The sequence below is a fragment of the Leucoraja erinacea genome, chromosome 14 (genome assembly GCF_028641065.1).
Source record: "Leucoraja erinacea ecotype New England chromosome 14, Leri_hhj_1, whole genome shotgun sequence".
Lineage (NCBI taxonomy): Eukaryota > Metazoa > Chordata > Chondrichthyes > Rajiformes > Rajidae > Leucoraja > Leucoraja erinaceus.
The window spans coordinates 28077777-28097279 of NC_073390.1; the positions used below are offsets into that span (position 1 = coordinate 28077777).

At 43.3% G+C, this 19503-nt stretch overlaps 1 protein-coding gene across 1 annotated transcript in view; it reads right to left on the reverse strand.

Moving 5' to 3' along the window:
• The window catches only part of boka (BCL2 family apoptosis regulator BOK a), a 38000-nt gene that overhangs the window by 13793 nt on the left and 4704 nt on the right, over nt 1–19503 (reverse strand). The window contains exon 3 of the mRNA XM_055645941.1: nt 6589–6717. Within this exon, the coding sequence (XP_055501916.1) occupies nt 6589–6717 (129 nt within the window). The remainder of the gene's footprint in view (nt 1–6588; nt 6718–19503) is intronic.

Here is a 19503-nt window from a genome sequence, read left to right on the forward strand (position 1 = left end):
AGGGTAGTTGAGGCCAGTTCATTGGCTATATTTAAGAGGGAGTTAGATGTGGCCCTTGTGGCTAAGGGGATCATCAAGGGGTAACCCTGGAGAGAAGGCAGGTACGGGATACTGAGTTGGATCATCTGATCAGCCATGATCATATTGAATGGCGGTGCAGGCTCGAAGGGCCGAATGGCCTACTCCTGCACCTAATTTCTATGTTTCTGATGTTTCATCATGTGCATCATGTGCCAGCTGTTTAATCCTGACAAAAATTGAGCTGTATAGACATATGAGGTGTTTAGAGCGGCAGAATGGTGCAGCGGTAGAGTTGCTGCCTTATAGCACCAGGGACTCTGGTTCGATCCCGACTACGGGTGGTGTCTGTGCAAAGTTTGTACTTTCTTCCTGTGACCACATGGGTTTCCTCTGGTTGTTCCGGTTTCCTCCCACACTCCAAAGACGTTGTTTTGTACGTTAATTGGCTTCTGTAAATTGTGATCGATGGTCGGAATGGAAGGATTTGTTTCCATGCTGTATCTCTAAACTAAAAAAAATAGACCAACAGGAAATCTGGATCATGTCTGAGTATAAGAGTTGACAGGTTCTTCAACTTGATATCTGAGGACACGCATTATCGACAGAAGTCACTGAGTAGTGATCTGGAATAAGAGTGCTGGTGTTAAAGTGAGGGGAACCTGATGTTAGTGGGACCACCCAGCTGTCTCTGCACCAACTGGTAATTGAATGGGAGAAGTGATATGGTGGCTAAACTCTGATTAGCATTTTATACCAATAATCTGAGCCTGTGCAAATTCCACTAGATACTTTAAATTCAGTTAATTATCTGGAATTCCTTTAAAAAAAAATCAGCCCCAATCACTTCAAAACTACTGGTACAAGCTCACATTTTTCACTAATGTCCTTCCGCTGAGTATATTTACTGCCTTTAGAAACATATAAACATAGAAAATAGGTGCAGGAGGAGGCCATTTGGCCCTTCAAGCCAGCACCACCATTCATTGTGATCTTGGCTGATTGTCCCGTATCAATAACCTGTGCCTGCCTTCTCCCCTTTTCCCTTGACTCCACTAGTCCCTACAGCTCTATCTAACTCTCTCTTAAATCCATCCAGTGATTTGGCTTCCACTGCCCTCTGTGGCAGGGAATTCCATAAATTCACAACTCTCTGGGTGAAAAGGTTTTTTCTCAACTGACTTAAATGACCTCCCCTTTATTCTAAGACTGTGGCCCCTGGTTCTGGCCTTTGTTTGTGGTTGCCTTTTAATGAGCAGCAAACATAATGAAGGATGGGCAATAAATGTTGGCTTTTACATGCTAATCCCACATACTCAATAATGAACACATTTGGAATTAAATGATCACAGCCTGAGGATTAAGGCCCTCCTAATCAACTGAAGTCATTGTCTAGAATCACAGCGCATGGGAACAGGCCCTTCAACTCACCGAGTCCACACCGATCATCCACGACCCATTTACACTAATCCCACTTTTTATTCTCCCCACATTCCCATCAACTTCCTCTATATTCCGCCATTTGCCGACAAACTAGGGACAGTTTACAGCGGCCAATTAACTTACTAGCATGCATATTTTTGGGATGTGGGAGGAGACCGGTGCATCTGAGAGAATTCCAAAAGGTCGTAGCAGAACGCTAAATCTGACCTCCACTCAGACAACAACGGAGGTCAGGATTGAAACCGGATCGCTGGTGCTGTGTGGCTTTGTGGCAGAGGTTCTAATGGCCTTCAGGTGAGTCAATCATAAATAGCGAGGGGCATATGATCCACTTCTACAAGTGACCACCTTCTCACCGAAGCTGAGAGCTCTCTGAGGAGAATAACAACTTGTTCCCACTTCTTGTGATCCAAATCGATGTTTTCCACTCCTTCTGACTTTGCAGGGTGAGCTGGCAGTCGACACATGCACTGTGGCGATGCAGCACTGGTATTGATTTATTGCTGTCACGAGTACTGATATACAGTGATAAGCTCTCATTTGCATGCTATCCAGTTGAATCAAATCATGCGATACCACGTACAATCAAGCCATACATAAGTACAACAAATAGTGCAAAGATATTTGCAATCGGGATAGAGATGTAAAAGAATGGAACTATTGTATATCCGCTCCTGGTGATCTGCAGGCAGAGTTGCCATGCTTCACTTTCACTGTGGAAGCCCAGGTTTCAGCATGTAGGAGTTTGGCTTATTTGGAGGAGCCTCAGGTGTCCTGCAGTGACAGACGTGCAAGGGACAGCTGCTGCCAGGAGCAGAACCAAGTGTCAGTTGACAAGAGGTCCCAAAAGGGTGAATGCAACAGTAAATGGAAGGGGCAAGAGGTCCCAAAAGGGAAACATAGAAATATAGGTGGAGTAGGCCATTCGGCCCTTCGAGCCAGCACCGCCATTCAATATGATCATGGCTGATCATCTAAAATCAGTACTCCGTCACTGCTGTTTTTCCCCATATCTCTTGATTCCCTTAGCCCTAAGAACTAAATCTAACTCTCTCTTGAAAACATCCAGTAAATTGGCGTCCACTGCCTTCTGTGGCAGAGAATTCCACAGATTCACAACTCCCTGGGTGAAGAATGCTTTCCTCATCTCAGTCCTAAATGGCCAACCCCATGTTCTTAAACGGCGAGCCCTGTTTCTGGACTCCCCCAACATCAGGAACATTTTTTCCTGCATCTAGCCTGTCCAAACCTTCAAGAATTTAATACATTTTTATAAGATCCCCTTTCATCTTCTAAATTCCAGTGAATACAAGCCCAGTCGACCCATTTGTTCATCATATGTCAATCCTGCCATCCCGGGAATTAAGCTGGTGAACCTTTGTTGCACTCCCTCAATAGCAATAATGTCCTTCCTCAAATTAGGAGACCAAAATTGCACACAATACTCCAGGTGCAGCTCACCAGGGTCCTGTACAACTGCAGTAGGACCTCCTTGCTCCTAAACTCAAATCCTCTCGTAATGAAGGCCAATATGCCATTAGCTTTCTTCACTGCCTGCTGTACCTGCGTGCTTACTTTCAGTGACTGGTACAAGCACACCCAGGTCTTGTTGCACCTCCCCTTTTCTTAATCTGACGATGACATAACTGGAACCCAAGCGGCACTTTTAACAAGAAAAATAAATGGCTTCCCCCCATGTGAATGGAGGACATGCCCAACCCGATCTGCCGAGCCAGACTTCCTGGTTTGCATTCCTGTCTCTTCTTTTGTCTACATTCTCAACCTGGACTTTCCACTCGGGTTTCGGCCCGAAACGTTGCCTATTTCCTTCGCTCCATAGATGCTGCTGCACCCGCTGAGTTTCTCCAGCTTTTTTGTGTACCTTGGACTTTCCACTCGTCACTTTAATGTAGTGTAAAGTGTTGTGTTTTATGACCAATTTCCCTCCTGGGATAAGTAAAGTTCCGTTGTATCATAACGTAACTGCTCCCATTCACTTCACACAAACAGTATCAGACATCAGGATTGAACCCAGGATTCTGACACTACAGCGCATTTAATGACCAGGTAAGCAGATTTACACTTTATCACCATGGTCATCCCCGTTTTACCCTATCAGAGGCATCCCCCTCTCCACCCCAGTGCTGCTTAAGAAGCTTATTTTCTCCTTTTTCCAGTTCTGATGGAGCGTCTTGAACCTGAACATCATCTCTTTCACAGATGCATCCTGGCCTGCTAAATATAGACAGCATATTTTTGTTTTATTGTACATTTAAGGCAGAACATTGTAGAGACTGTATCTTAGGTCATTCAGGGGGCATCACCTAGGAATATTAAAGGGCACAAGTGTTGTTAAAGAAACTCCATTACACTCAAACTTGAAATCATTGAGCACCAATGATACGAGGGAGAGGTTGATAACGTTCCACGTGGTAGGCAGTTTTGGAAGTATAGCAGTATCTGAGTGAAGTGTTTTGGAACACATTGTGGGCAGAGAAGGTGCTGCATGAATGCAAGCATTTCTCTTTCCCGTGGGAACTCAGGAGAAGCTATGCCTTGGTGTGTATAAAAATGGGCAGCAAACATTAATTATCCAGGCAAATCCTGCTCGACAGCATTCGAATAATCCTTTGCCAACTCAACTGTGAAGTTGCCTGAAGCATTGCATGTGGAGACATGCTCGAGTTGAATCTCGACTCTTTTGTACTAATTTATTTCATTTAGTAGTAGATATTTTCTTTGGTCTAACCCATACAAGGGGATTTGCAGTGGAATGTCTTGAGCCATGGCAAAAGCTTCCCGAGTATTGGTCTCCAAAATGAAAGCCACACTTGAGTAGCAAATTGGAGGAAAACTAATTTTATATTTCAGGTGCTCTTACTTATTCCAGTTCTCTGCAAACCACTCGTTCCCTTTTCAGCACTCTTATACATACTTTTTTTCTGATATTCCTGCTGGGTTTCCGGTGCTCCTGCCCTGTGATTCCAGGGTTCCCACTTGATCTAATGTTCTCACTTCACGGTTCCTGTTGGGTTCCCCATGTTCATTTGGGGGTTTCCAGTATTCCCTATGTCCCTGCCGCAAGATTCTCCTGCTTTGCCCTTGTGTGGAAAATCCAAATGTAGGTTTAATCTAACTCTGTGAGCTATATAACGTTAGGATGGCTGTTGAAGTTAAGGGGGCCAGCAAAATCAGGAATTAAATATCATAAAAGCAGTGAGATTTGCAACAGTATATGTAGCATCGCCATTTCTAGCTGCATATATTCCAGGGTGTTTCGCCACAAGACCTTTAGCTCCCAACCTCCCACACCAGGCTCCATCACTGGTCATTTCCTCACAGTGGCCCTCATTTCAAATGATTGGAAATTTTTACAGCCTATATCACCCAACTGAGTGATCCTCGAGTGTCAGGAACCAATAACCAAAGGCGTTCAATGAAACTTCATATCATAGCAGAAAAAGAAACAATCTTTATAATGATTAGAATTTAGAATCAGTCATTTATCACAGAAAGAGATCCTTCGACCCACCACGTCCATGCCAACAATCAACTACCTAACTACACTAACCTTGGGCGACACGGTGGCGCAGCGGTAGATTTGCTGCTTTACAGCGCCAGACACCCGGGATCAATCCCGACTACGGGTGGGTCTGTATGGAGTTTGTACGTTCTCCCAGTGACCTGCGTGGGTTATCTCCTGGATCTCCGGATTCCTCCCACACTCCAAAGACATACAGGTTTGTTGGTTAATTGGCTCGGTATAATTGTAAACAGTCCCTGGTGTGTGTAGGATAGCGTTCGTGTGCGGGGGTCGCTGGTCGGCGCATACTCGGTGGATCAAAGGGCCCGTTTCCGCACTGCATCTCTAAACTAAACTATTTACTGGCACTTGGCCTATAGCAGTTCAAGTGTTTCAAGCTGGGAGAGTACCTGCCTCCAGCACACTTCAGGCAGCGAGTTCTAGATTGCAAAAAAAATCCCTCCTGGGTTGCATGCAGCAGGGCTCTGGAGATAAATCTGCAACCACTGAAAGCACCAGGTTAAACCTGGAAGGTTGACAACTTTACACAGAAACATTTATGTCCCACTGATAGCCATCAACATAACTCAACAGCCCACTTCCAACATGACCTTTTAACTCCCATCTGCCTTTTTTGTTCGTTAAGTGAGTAAATTGGATTTTGTCAGTCTTGAATAGATTGATAAAATCCAGTTTCATTTCATACAGGTCAACACAACCAGTAGATAACATCTGTGAATCCATCTCGTTACCTGCTGGTTACCTGCTGGTTACCTGCTGGTTACCTAATATTAGAATGGAATCTGTCTTCTGTCCCAAGGAAGGAACCCTTTGCATCACTCAAACATTCTATATCCCGTAAGGTGCCTGCAACATAATGACATTCATGGGGCATACTCTCTCACTGTACAATGAGCTATTAAGGGTACACAGATTAGTGGAGTGCGAGTAATGTGTCAGAACACTTTCATTGATCAATGTTTCTATTGTAACACATTGGTCTCCAGCCCTCAGGTGAAGTGTCAGACCTTCTCACAAACTACTATCAGGGAATGTGAGGAGGGAAAGAGGCAAATAACACATGGATTTTATATGCACTGTGGAAACGAACTCCTAAATAACTCACTCAAACTCTAATTCATTGTAGCCACATCACTTTACAATCCTCTGTTGTCAGTATTGAGGAGCAGAGTACTTGTTCGCCCCGTTCTGTTAAATAGCTGCAGGGAAGGAATGGTAGAAAAGCAAATCTGTGCAAGTACCTAAAACAGCAATTGGCCAAGTCTGCGCTAATGGGCAGGATTAGGTGATTAATGTTCTTGTCAGATTACAGGCATACGAGGTAGATGCAAGGAACCGCAGATGCTAGTTTATATAAAAAGGCACAAAGTGCTGGAGTAACGCAGCCGGCCAGGCAGCATCTCCGGACGCCTCCATGTTTTCCAGAGTTGTTGCCTGACCCGCAAAGTTCAGCGCTTTGTGTTTTTTTCCCCCCACAGGTGTAAGGCAATGGGGAGCAGCAGCACTTTTCCAGCAAGGAATAAATAAATAAATAAATAAATAAATAAATAGATAAATAGATAAATGGACATTTCTAGAATTACCTGCAGAGAAAAGTTCAGTAGCAACAGCCAGAAACGCATCTGACACGATGTTTTCAGAAGTGACTGAGATGTTCAGTTGTTTGGCAATGTTCCTGTAGACATTTGGTCTGATGTACTCTAATTCGTCACCTACATGAAAAATAAAAATATTAATGAGATTCAATAAACAACCAGGCAGGTACCTGAATTATCAAGGCATGGAAGGTTACAGACCCAAAAGCAGATAAATAACATATATATAACATATAACAATTACAGCACGGAAACAGGCCATCTCGGCCCTACAAGTCCATGCTGAACAAATTTTTTTCCCCTTAGTCCCACCTGCCTGCACTCGTACCATAACCCTCCATTCCCTTCTCATCCATATGCCTATCCAATTTATTTTTAAATGATACCAATGAACCTGCCTCCACCACTTCCACTGGGAGCTCATTCCACACCGCCACCACTCTCTGCGTAAAGAAGTTCCCCCTCATATTACCCCTAAACTTCTGTCCCTTAATTCTGAAGTCATGTCCTCTTGTTTGAATCTTCCCTATTCTCAAAGGGAAAAGCTTGTCCACATCAACTCTGTCTATCCCTCTCATCATTTTAAAGACCTCTATCAATTCCCCCCTTAACCTTCTGCGCTCCAGAGAATAAAGACCTAACTTATTCAACCTATCTCTGTAACTTAGTTGTTGAAACCCAGGCAACATTCTAGTAAATCTCCTCTGTACTCTCTCTATTTTGTTGACATCCTTCCTATAATTTGGCGACCAAAATTGTACCCCATACTCCAGATTTGGTCTCACCAATGCCTTGTACAATTTTAACATTACATCCCAGCTTCTATACTCAATGCTCTGATTTATAAAGGCTAGCATACCAAAAGCTTTCTTTACCACCCTATCTATATGAGATTCCACCTTCAAGGAACTATGCACGGTTATACCCAGATCCCTCTGTTCAACTGTATTCTTCAATTCCCTACCATTTACCATGTACGTCCTATTTTGATTTGTCCTGCCAAGGTGTAGCACCTCACATTTATCAGCATTAAACTCCATCTGCCATCTTTCAGCCCATTTTTCCAAATGGCCTAAATCACTCTGTAGACTTTGGAAATCCTCTTCATTATCCACAACACCCCCTATCTTGGTATCATCTGCATACTTACTAATCCAATTTACCACACCTTCATCCAGATCATTGATGTACATGACAAACAACAAAGGACCCAACACAGATCCCTGAGGCACCCCACTAGTCACCTGCCTCCAACCCGATAAACAGCCATCCACCATTACCCTCTGGCTTCTCCCATTCAGCCACTGTTGAATCCATCTTGCTATTCCTGCATTTATACCCAACAGTTGAACCTTCTTAACCAACCTTCCATGAGGAACCTTGTCAAAGGCCTTACTAAAGTCCATATAGACAACATCCACTGCTTTACCCTCGTCAATTTCCCTAGTAACCTCTTCAAAAAATTCAAGAAGATTAGTCAAACATGACCTTCCAGGCACAAATCCATGTTGACTGTTCCTAATCAGACCCTGTTTATCTAGATGCTTATATATATTGTCTCTAAGTATCTTTTCCATTAATTTGCCCACCACTGAAGTCAAACTAACAGGTCTATAATTGCTAGGTTTACTCTTAGAACCCTTTTTAAACAATGGAACAACATGCGCAGTACGCCAATCCTCGGGGACTATTCCCGTTTCTAATGACATTTGAAATATTTCTGTCATAGCCCCGGCTATTTCTACACTAACTTCCCTCAATGTCCTAGGGAATATCCTGTCAGGACCTGGAGACTTATCCACTTTTATATTTTTCAAAAGTGTCAGTACTTCTTTTACTTTGAACCTCATAGTATCCATAGCTACTCTACTAGTTTCCCTTACCTCACATAATTCAATATCCTTCTCCTTGGTGAATACCGAAGAAAAAAAATTGTTCAATATCTCCCCCATCTCTTTTGGCTCTGCAGATAGCTGTCCACTCTGTCTCTCCAATGGACCAATTTTATCCCTCGTTATCCTTTTGCTATTAATATAGCTGTAGAAACCCTTTGGATTGACTTTCACCTTACTTGCCAAAGCAACCTCATATCTTCTTTTAGCTTTTCTAATTTCTTTCTTAAGATTCTTTTTACATTCCTTATACTCCTCAAGCACCTCATTTACTTCATGCTGCCTATAATTATTGTAGATCTCCCTCTTTTTCCGAACAAGATGTCCAATTTCCCTTGAAAACCAGGGCTCTTTCCAATTTTTACTGTTTCCTTTCAACCGAAATTTCAAAATAGAATCAATGTAGATAGTTACAATGGGCAGCATGGAAGTGGTGGGCTGAAAGGCCTGTTTGCACGCTTTGTGACTTTACGACTAAATTGGATTGTTAGGTATAATGGTTTATTGGTCAGAGGAGTTAGTAATAGTCAGATCATTAATAACAATTTTATTCTGTGATAAAAGCATTTTGATATAAAAAAGATTTGTACGTATTAAATTTGAAGTTCAACAATACACATCAATACTAAAATACCTCACACCCTTGGCTGTCCAAGAGCCATTTGTACATGAAACAGTGAACTCAGATCTTCAAATCATTAGATTAAGCACAGAAACTGTTATTTGACACCATACCCAGTTTTGAAACCATTTATATTTTTAATGGGATATGATTATTGACATCACTTATTTTCCAATCCCAATCACTACATCCATTGTGAAGACACTCTGATATTTTTATTGGGATGACATTTCAAAATTTAGTCCCAGTGAGGTTGAAAGGGTGGTGACAAGTCAGGATTGTGTGAGAATTGAGAGGAAGGTTGCTCTCATTGTCTTGGTGTGGGTCGTCCTGTCAAGGAAATGTTGCTGAGTTCCTGCAGTGTAATTTATAGATGGTGTGAATTTTCTGGGGACACAGTCAAGCAGACCACTTGCGATGGATGGCGAGGGAGGCTTCATTGTTGGTGTTGTGTTGTGCTTGTCAAAGATAATGAATTCCCCAAAAACTCCAGACTTCTAAATAATGGCAAATCTTTGATGAGTTAGAATTAGATAGCAACGTCTTCTCTTGGACCCATATTTATTGTCTTTTCAAAGGGCAACATATTCAGCAACGCTCTTAGAGACACCACAGGGTCTCTCTAGACAGCCCCAAAATGAAGAGCACCAGCCCCAGCAGTGAGGGTCAAGAGCTGGTCAGGGGAGACAGAGGAACAACGCCAGGATTGCTCGGAGTTGGTAGAGTGGGCAATGTTCAAAGACTTAGCAACGGGCCAGAACAAATACACCACAGTTGTTACCGCTACAATTTGCCCACTACCACAACATCTGTGGAATTCTCTGCCTCAGAAGGCAGTGGAGGCCAATTCTCTGGATGCTTTCAAGAGAGAGTTAGATAGAGCTCTTAAAGATAGCAGAGTTATGGGATATGGTGAGAAGACAGGAACGGGGTATTGAATGTGGATGATCAGCCATGATCACATTGAATGGCGGTGTTGGCTCGAAGGGCCAAATCGCCTACTCTTGTGCCTATTGTCTATTGTCTATCAACAGGATAGTACAATTCAAGGGGTCTGAAGAAGGGTCTTGACCTGAAACACTACCAATCACCTATACATGCTTTTCAGAAATGCTGGCCGACCTGCTGAGCTATTCCAGTACTTTAAATCTTTTTGTTTATTAAACAGCATCTGCTGTTTCTTGTTTCCTAATACATACAATAGAAACATAGAAATTAGGTGCAGGAGTAGGCCATTCGGCCCTTTCGAGCCTGCACCGCCATTCAATATGATCATGGCTGATCATCCAACTCAGTATCCCGTACCTGCCTTCTCTCCATACCCTCTGATCCCCTTAGCCACAAGGGCCACATCTAACTCCCTCTTAAATATAGCCAATGAATTGGCCTCGACTACCCTTTGTGGCAGAGAGTTCCAGAGATTCACCACTCTCTGTGTGAAAAAAGTTCTCTCATCTCGGTTTTAAAGGATTTCCCCCTTATCCTTAAGCTGTGACCCCTTGTCCTGGACTTCCCCAACATCGGGAGCAATCTTCCTGCATCTAGCCTGTCCAACCCCTTAAGAATTTTGTAAGTTTCTATAAGTTTATTACAAACTGCATGTTCACTACAAAACAGTAATGTCTCCAATAAAGAGCAGAAACTGCAGGAAATCTATAAAACAGCAGTTTCTGAGTAAATGTTGAAACAAGGAACTGCAAATGCTGGTTTACATAAAAGGACACAAAGTGCTGGAATAACTCAGCAGGTCAGACAGTATCTCTGGAGAACATGGAAGGTGACTTTTTGGTTGGACTGATTGTGGGGGGGGGGGGGGGGGGGGGAGGGCGCGGAGCTGTAGGAGAGGAGAGGAAGGACAAATCGTGGCTGGTGATAAATAGGTGGACACAGGTGAGGGGGGGTTTTGACAGGTTTGAAACAAAGGCCAGAAATAAAAGCAGAAGGTATCAGACACGATTGAAGAGCTGCAAAATGTGAAGGCAGAGACAGGAACATAGGAGAAGCGGAGGCGAGAAGTAGGTGAGAGTCCAGGCGGGCCACAGGGGAAAGGAGGAGAGGGGGGAGGGGAGGTGAATTGTTAAAGGTTATCTAAAATTGTAGAATTCAATGTTCATACTGCTACCCAATGTTCAGTAAGCTACCCAAGGGGAATAAGAGGTGATGTTCCTCCAGCTTTTTACGGCCTCAGCCTGGCAAAGGAGGAGGCCCAGGATTGAAGGGCCAGTATGGGAATGGGAGTTAATGGTTAGCATCCAGTAGATCCCGCAGGCCTTGGTGGATCAAACCACTCAGTAGACATAGATTGTCTTTTTACAAACAGCAAGAACCCAAATCAAATAATAGGTATGTGACACAAACAGCGGGAATTTAATACAAACAGGTGGGACCAAAATCAAGCAAAAGATATATGATACAAAGAGTGGGAATTTTATCCAATCTGCAGACTCGATAAAAGATGGACATTCACTACCTATATATTTGTTTAAACATACTGCATTTTATGACCTCATGGATGTTGGGAGAGCTTTACAGACAATAGGCAGTCATTGCTATAATATACAAAATATAGTCCCCAGATTTCACAGGTACAATGAAAATCTTGCTGCAGCAGCATCGCAGGCGATTGAGACAAACACACAAAAACATCAATTATATAAGACAATGAAAATAAAAAAAGACTATGCAAAATTAAGATATTAGTGCAAAACACAATTGGGAAAAACAAATCCACAGCAGTGCAAGTGGTGATCCATGGTGTTCCTTTGCTGAGGTTGGAGTAGGTTTGTGCAGGTCAGTTAAGGCCCTGATGATTATAGAAAAGTAGCTGTTCCCAAACCTGGTTGTTTGATTACAAGTCTCTGCCCCTCTTGCTCAATGGCAGCAGCATGGCCCAGATGGTGGAGATCCTCGTCTCAGCTTTCGATGGTGGGGTGAGCTATTGCCATGATGGGCCACGGTGAGTCCACTACTGTCTGCAGCCTCTTGTGTTTGTATGCTTTGGAATTGCTGTACCAGGCCATGATGCAACCAGTTAGGATACTTTCTACCGTGCATATGTGAATGGGTTTTAAATAAAATAAAGAGTATTCAGTGACGTGCCAAATCTCCTTAAACTTCTAAGAAAGTAAATGTGCTGGCACACTTTCACAAGTTCACAACTTATAGGAGTAGAATTAGGCCATTTGGCACAAAGAGTCTACTCCGCCATTCAATCATGGCTACCTCCTAATCCCATCCAGCCAACCTGCTATCCATGCATGTATCTTCCCTTTAATACCATGGGCTCTCACCATCCATAGCAGCCTGACGTGGCACCGTATCGAAGGCCTCCTGAAGATCTAGGTAACAACACCTACAGCCTCCCCCCTGTCTGTTCTGCTATTAACTTCCTCAAAGCACACCAGCAGATTTTTTTTGTGATTACAACAATGCAGCAATGCATTTAGAGCCATTTGCAGTTCTTTGTGATGCAGGTTATATTAATCAGCCACGATTCAGTAGTGGATTCAATGGACCAAATAGCCTAATTCTGCTCCTATGACCTATGAACTTATATATAATTGTTGGCTAAGGCACTAGAAGTGCATCCATTGTTCTTCCTTATAACAAGACGTGTGACTTTGCACAAAATTGATCTTGACATTGAGGGGTTTGTCTATTGAGGGATTAAGTAGACTGGCCTAGAGTCATACAGCATGGAAACAGGCCCTTTGGCCCAATTTGCCCATACCAACCAAGATGTTCTATCTACAATAGTCCCACCTTCCTGCGTTTGGCCCATATCCATCTAAACTTTACCTTTCCATGTACGTGTCCAAACAGAGACTGACCACCGCTTTGAGGGGATGTATCAAGTACCAGTGGACACAGAGTTAAAGTGGTAAGAACTAGACATAGGGGTGCAAACTCCATCATCAAGTTCGCCGATGACACCACTCTGGTTGGACGTATCACAGATAGGAACGAGTCAGAGTATAGAAGTGAGATCGACTGACTGACCAAATGGTGTCAGAGCAACGTGGCTCTCAACATTAGTAAGACCAAGGAACTGATTAAGGACTTTAGTAGGGGAAGGATGAGGACCCACAATCCTGTTTATATCAACAGGACATATGACAATAAAACACTCTTGACTCATGAGAGATAAAGACCTTTCAGACTTTTTAGATGTTTTAGAGAGTTGCTATGATCTGGAACCCAATGTTGTATGTTGAGAAGAATTAATCAATTTTTCAAAATTGAATTGAACAGTAATTTGAATGAAGGTACACAAAAATGCTGGAGAAACTCGGCGGGTGCAGCAGCATCTATGGAGCGAAGGAAATAGGCAACGTTTCGGGCCGAAACCCTTCTTCAGAATTTGAATGTAATTTGAATGAAATTAGGAGAGTTATAGTGAAAGAGGAGCACAATGAAACTAACTGGATTGCTCCAATACAAGCCAGTCGGGACTTTATATGCCCATTGGTCTCAAACTGTATAATAATGATTCCGAGTCTCCCTCTGCTTCCAGATAAAGCCTGGAAGACAACAAGCTCAAAATGTCACGGACAATTCAATTGGCAATCAATTGCGCGCTGCCAACCCTTGATGGCGGAGGAGTTGAGTGATCAAGACTAATTGCACAGTAGCTGCTCAAATTCATAACCTCTGCCACGAAGCAGCACATGAACAACATTTGCATTAAAACCTCCCTCGCAGATTCCCCTCCGAATCGCACACTATCCTAACTTGGAAATATATCTTCAGTCCTTCATCCTTGCTGGCTCAAAATCTTCAAAATCCTCATCCAACATGAGAGCACCAACACAAGAACTACAGCAGCTCACTGCCATCTTGTCAAAGGTAATTGCGAATTGACTATAAATAATGCCTTTACTTGATGCTAATTTCCAGACAAGATATTGAACCAAAGCCCAATCTGCCTGCCATGGGGGGACTATCTTCAGTATCCGGCTACATTTATCTTCAATCATAGACATAAAAATCGGACTAGTAGGTCTGTTTCACCTTGTTATATACAAATTGCCTCATTTCTGACATTGCAGTAATAGCCAAACACTTCAGAAGTACTTGAATTAACAACAAAATGCTTAACGATGTGACGGGGTTGTAAAGTTGCCACATGAATTCAAGCCTGTCCTCTGTTGGGTGAATTGTGAACAGAAGCATTGGTAATACATTGGATGGATGTCATAATTTGTACAAAATTAAATCAATAAGGGAAGGGGAATAACAATCATCCATTTTGAGCTTTCTTTGATGGCTAATTTTAACCCTCCTTCCCCCTTCTGTGACTTCAAATACTCCAAATAAACACTACATTTCTGAGATTCTGCATTTTTGGCAGACAGAACATAGTTGGATGAGCTCCTCACTGCTTTAGTAACAGCTGCAATATTTTATGATAGGTTCTAATCATTAGAGTGACATATGCTGGGTGGGGGTGGGGAAGTGCTAGACTGCATCCAACATAGATGTGACCGTTTGGGGCGGCTCTTATATTAATAAAATAATGTAAAATGAGTGATGGTGAATCAATAACATATTTCACATCTCATTGTAGTCAGCCATATAAAATAAAAGCAGACTGTCAGCCTCCTTAGAGCATGTTACATTATTGCTCCAAGTAGTATGTTTGCAAAGTGTTCACTGTTACTGGAGATTATGCATATAATCATACAATTAAAAATACAACTTTGACTCATTGCCTGAAAGGTTTATGAGAGCAGATTCAATGTTAACATCCAAAAGGGAATAACAGTGCCCTCCATAATGTTTATGACAGACACATCATTTATTTATTTGTCTCTGTACTCCACAATTTGAGATTTGTAATAGGAAAAAAAAAATCACATGTGGTAAAGAGCACATTGTCAGATTTTATTAAAGGGTATTTTTATACATTTTGGTTTCACCATGTAGAAATTAGTGTGTTTTTCCATGGTTCCCCCCCATTTCAAGGCACCATAATGTTTGGGACACATGGCTTCACAGATGTTTGCAATTGCTCAGGTGCGTTTGATTGCCTCTTTCATGCAAGTATAAGAGAGCTCTCAGCACCTAGTCTTTCCATCACCTTTGCAAACTTTTATTGCTGTTTATCAACATGAAGGCCAAAGTTGTGCCACTGAAAGTCAAAGAAGCCATTATGAGACTGAGAACCAAGAATAAAACTGTTAGAGACATCAGCCAAACCTTAGGCTTACCAAAATCGACTGTTTGGAACATCATTAAGAAGAAAGAGAGCACTGGCGAGCTTACTAATCGCAAAGGGACTGGCAGCCCAAGGAAGATCTCCACAGCTGGTGAAAGAAGAATTCTCTCCATAATAAAGAAAAATCCCCAAACACCTGTCGGACAGATCAGTAACACTCTTCAGGAGTCAGGTGTGGATTTGTCAATGACCACTGTCCGCAAAAGAATTCATGAACAGGAATACAGAGGCAACACTGCAAGATGCAAACCACTGGTTAGTCGCAAAAATAGGATGGCCAGGTTACAGTTTGTCAAGAAGTACTTAAAAGAGCAACCACAGTTCTGGAAAAAGGTCTTGTGGACAGATGAGATGAAGATTAACATATATCAGAGTGACGGCATGAGCAAAGTATGGAAGAGAGAAGGAACTGTCCAAGATCCAAAGCGTATCACCTCATTTGTGAAACACGGTGGTGGGGGTGTTATGGCCTGGGCATGTATGGCTGCTGAAGGAACTGGCTCACTTATCTTCATTGATGATACAACTGCTGATGGTAGTAGCATAATTAATTCTGATGTGTATAGACGCATCCTATCTGCTCAAGTTCAAACAAATGCCTCAAACTCATTGGCCGGCGGTTCATTCTACAGCAAGACAATGATCCCAAACATACTGCTAAAGCAACAAAGGAGTTTTTCATAGCTAAAAAATGGTCAATTCTTGAGTGGCCAAATCAAGCGCCTGATCTGAACCCAATATGCCGAAGAGAAAACTGAAGGGGACTAGTCCCCAAAACAAGCATAGCTGCAATACAGGCCTGGCAGACCATCACCAGAGAAGACACCCAGCAACTGGTGTTGTCCATGAATCGTAGGCTTCAAGCAGTCATTGCATGCAAAGGATATGCAACAAAAAATAAACACAACTACTTTCATTTACATTACATTGCTGTGCCCCAAACTTTATGGTGCCCTGAAATGGGGGTACTATATATAAACACTGCTGTAGTTTCTACATGGTGAAACCAAAATGTATAAAAATGGCCTTTATCAAAATCTGACAATGTACACTTTAACCTCATGATTTTTTTCTATTACAAATCTCAAATTGTGGAGTACAGAGGCAAATAAATATCCCTCTCAAAACAAACCTTTACATTGATCTGAATCATCGTCCATGTTGTGGGAATTACACAGACAGGCTGCAGGAGGAACAGGGCTGGGAACTGAATATTCAAGGCTATACGTCCTATCGAAAAGACAGACAGGTGGGCAGAGGCGGTGGGGTAGCTCTGTTGGTGAGGAATGAAATTCAGGCGAGGGGTGACATAGAATCAGGAGATCTAGAGTCAGTATGGATAGCACTGAGGAATTGTAAGGGTAAATAGAACCTAATGTGAATTACCTACAGGCCCCCAAACTGTAGCCTGGATATAGGGTTCAAGTTGAATCACGAGTTAAAATTGGCATGTCGCAAAGGTAATGCTACTGTTGTTATGGGAGATTTCAACATTCAGGTTGACTGGAAAAATCAGGTTGGTACTGGGCCCCAAGAAAGGAAGTTAGTGGAGTGCCTCCATGCTGGATTCTCAGAGCAGCTTGTATTGGAGCCTACCAGGGAGAAGGCAATTCTGGATTTAGTGCTTTGTAATGAACCTGATTTGATAAGGGAACTTGAGGTAAAGGAGCCATTAGGAGGTAGTGACTATAATATGATAAGTTTTAATCCACAATTTGAGAGCGAGAATGGAAAATCGGAAGTGTTAGTATTACAATTGAACAAAGGGGACTATGGAGCAATGAGGGAGGAGCTGGCCAAAGTTGACTGGAAAGATACCCTAGCAGGGATGGCAGTGGAACAACAATGGCAGGTATTTCTGGTAATAATTCATTCTTGTTTTTTCGAGCACGACGTGAGGTGTGAACACGAGGAAAGCTGTAGGCCCTGAAGGTATATCTGGGCGAGTACTTAAGTCTTGTGCTACTCAGCCAACTCCAGTTCTCACCACAATATTCAACCTCCCCCTGGCCAAGTCCGTGGTCCCTGCCTGCTACAAAAGATCCATTATTGTACCTGTACCAAAGAATGCCTCTCCAGCTAGTTTGAATAACTACCGACCGGTGGCCCTCACCTCGGTAGTCATGAAATGCTTCGAGAGGCTGATCAAGAACCACATCTGCCCCTTCCTTCCTCGCAACATGGACTCGCTGCAGTTTACATACCGTCCGAACAGATCCATGGATGATGCGGTCTCCCAGGTTCTGCACACCGCTCTCTTTCACCTTGACAGCCAGAAGGGGGGCCATGTGAGGATGTTGTTTATTGACTTCAGTTCAGCCTTCAACACGATAGTCACCACTAGACTTGCTGAGAAGCTGCTGGAACTGGGGCTTAACACTCCCCTGTGTGCCTGGGTCCTGGACTTTCTCACTGCCAGGCCCCAGGTAGTCAAGATGGGAAGAAATACATCAAACCCCCTCACCCTGAACACAGGATCCCCCCAGGGTTGCGTCCTCAGCCCCCTACTGTACTCCCTGTACACACATGACTGTGTGGCCAGGTTCAGCTCCAACTCCATCATCAAGTTTGCTGATGACACTGTGGTGGTGAGCCTGATCTCCGATAACAATGAGAAGGCCTACCGGGAGGAGGTGGTTGATCTGGCACTCTGGTGTCAGGACAACAGCCTCCTCTTGAATGTCATAAAAACTAAGGAGCTGATTGTGGACTTTAGAAGGGCACAACTTCCGAGGACGTATACGCCACTGGAGATAAATGGGGCTACTGTGGACAGGGTGAACTGCTTTAAATACCTGGGAGTCCACATCACAGAGGATCTGACATGGACATCACACACTGCCGTACTCGTGATTAAGGCAAGGCAGCACCTTTAACACCTCAGGCAGCTGAGGAAATTCAGAGTCTCTCTGGGGATCCTTTAGTGCTTCTACTCAGCAGCTGTCAAAAGCATCTTGTCCGGCAACATCACAATCTGGTTTGGGAACTGCTCTGCACAGGACAAGAAGGCTCTGCAGAGAGTAGTACATTCGGCCGAACACACTATGGGAACTACACTTGCCCCCCTGCAGGAACTATACATCAGAAGGTGCAGATCCAGAGCCAGCAACATTATGGGGGACCCCTACTGGACTGTTCCAGCTGCTATGGTCAGGCAAACGCCTCCGCTGTCATGCTGTGAAAACAGAGAGGATGAGACAGAGTTTCTTCCCACAGGCCATCAGGACTGTAAACTCGTATCTCACGAGGGACTAATTTACTGTTGTGTTGTGTCTTTTTTAAATTGCTGGGGGTTTTTTTAATATGTAAATACTGATTCTGTTCTATTCTGTTCTGTAGTTTTTTGCACAATCTGCAGGCATTGCCACTTTCATTTCACTGCACATCTTATATGTGTATGTGACAAATAAACTTGACTTGACTTGAATTGGAGCGGTTGGGCTTGTATACTCTGGAATTTCGAAGGAAGGGAAGGGATCTTATTGAAACATATAAGATTATTAAGGGTTTGGATACGCTAGAGGCAGGAAACATGTTCCCGATGTTGGGGGAGTCCAGAAGCAGGGGCCACAGCTTAAGAATAAGGGGCAAGCCATTTAGACCGTAGATGAGGAAAAACATTTTCACACAGAAGGTTGTGAATCTGTGGAATTCTCTGCCTCAGAAGGCAGTGGGGGCCAATTCTCTGGATGCTTTCAAGAGAGAGTTAGATAGAGCTCTTAAAGATAGTGGAGTCCAGGGGATATAGGGAGAAGGCAGGAACGGGGTACTGATTGTGGATGATCAGCCATGATCAGCCAGTTCATTGGCTATATTTAAGAGGGAGTTAGATGTGGCCCTTGTGGCTAAGGGGATCAGAGGGTATGGAGAGAAGGCAGGTACGGGATACTGAGTTGGATGATCAGCCATGATCATATTGAATGGCGGTGCAGGCTCGAAGGGCCGAATGGCCTACTCCTGCACCTAATTTCTATGTTTCTATCACAGTGAATGGCAGTGCTGGCTCGAAGGGCCAAATGACCTACTCCTGCACCTATTGTCTATCAGAAAGTGTAGGCATTCTCATCCTTGCTACTGCTGTTTCCGAACAGACTGTGACCATGCCCCCAAGATCATAATTTCAGGAAGGTAGAAGGTTTAATCCACATCGCTTCACTCTGCAGGGTCACAAA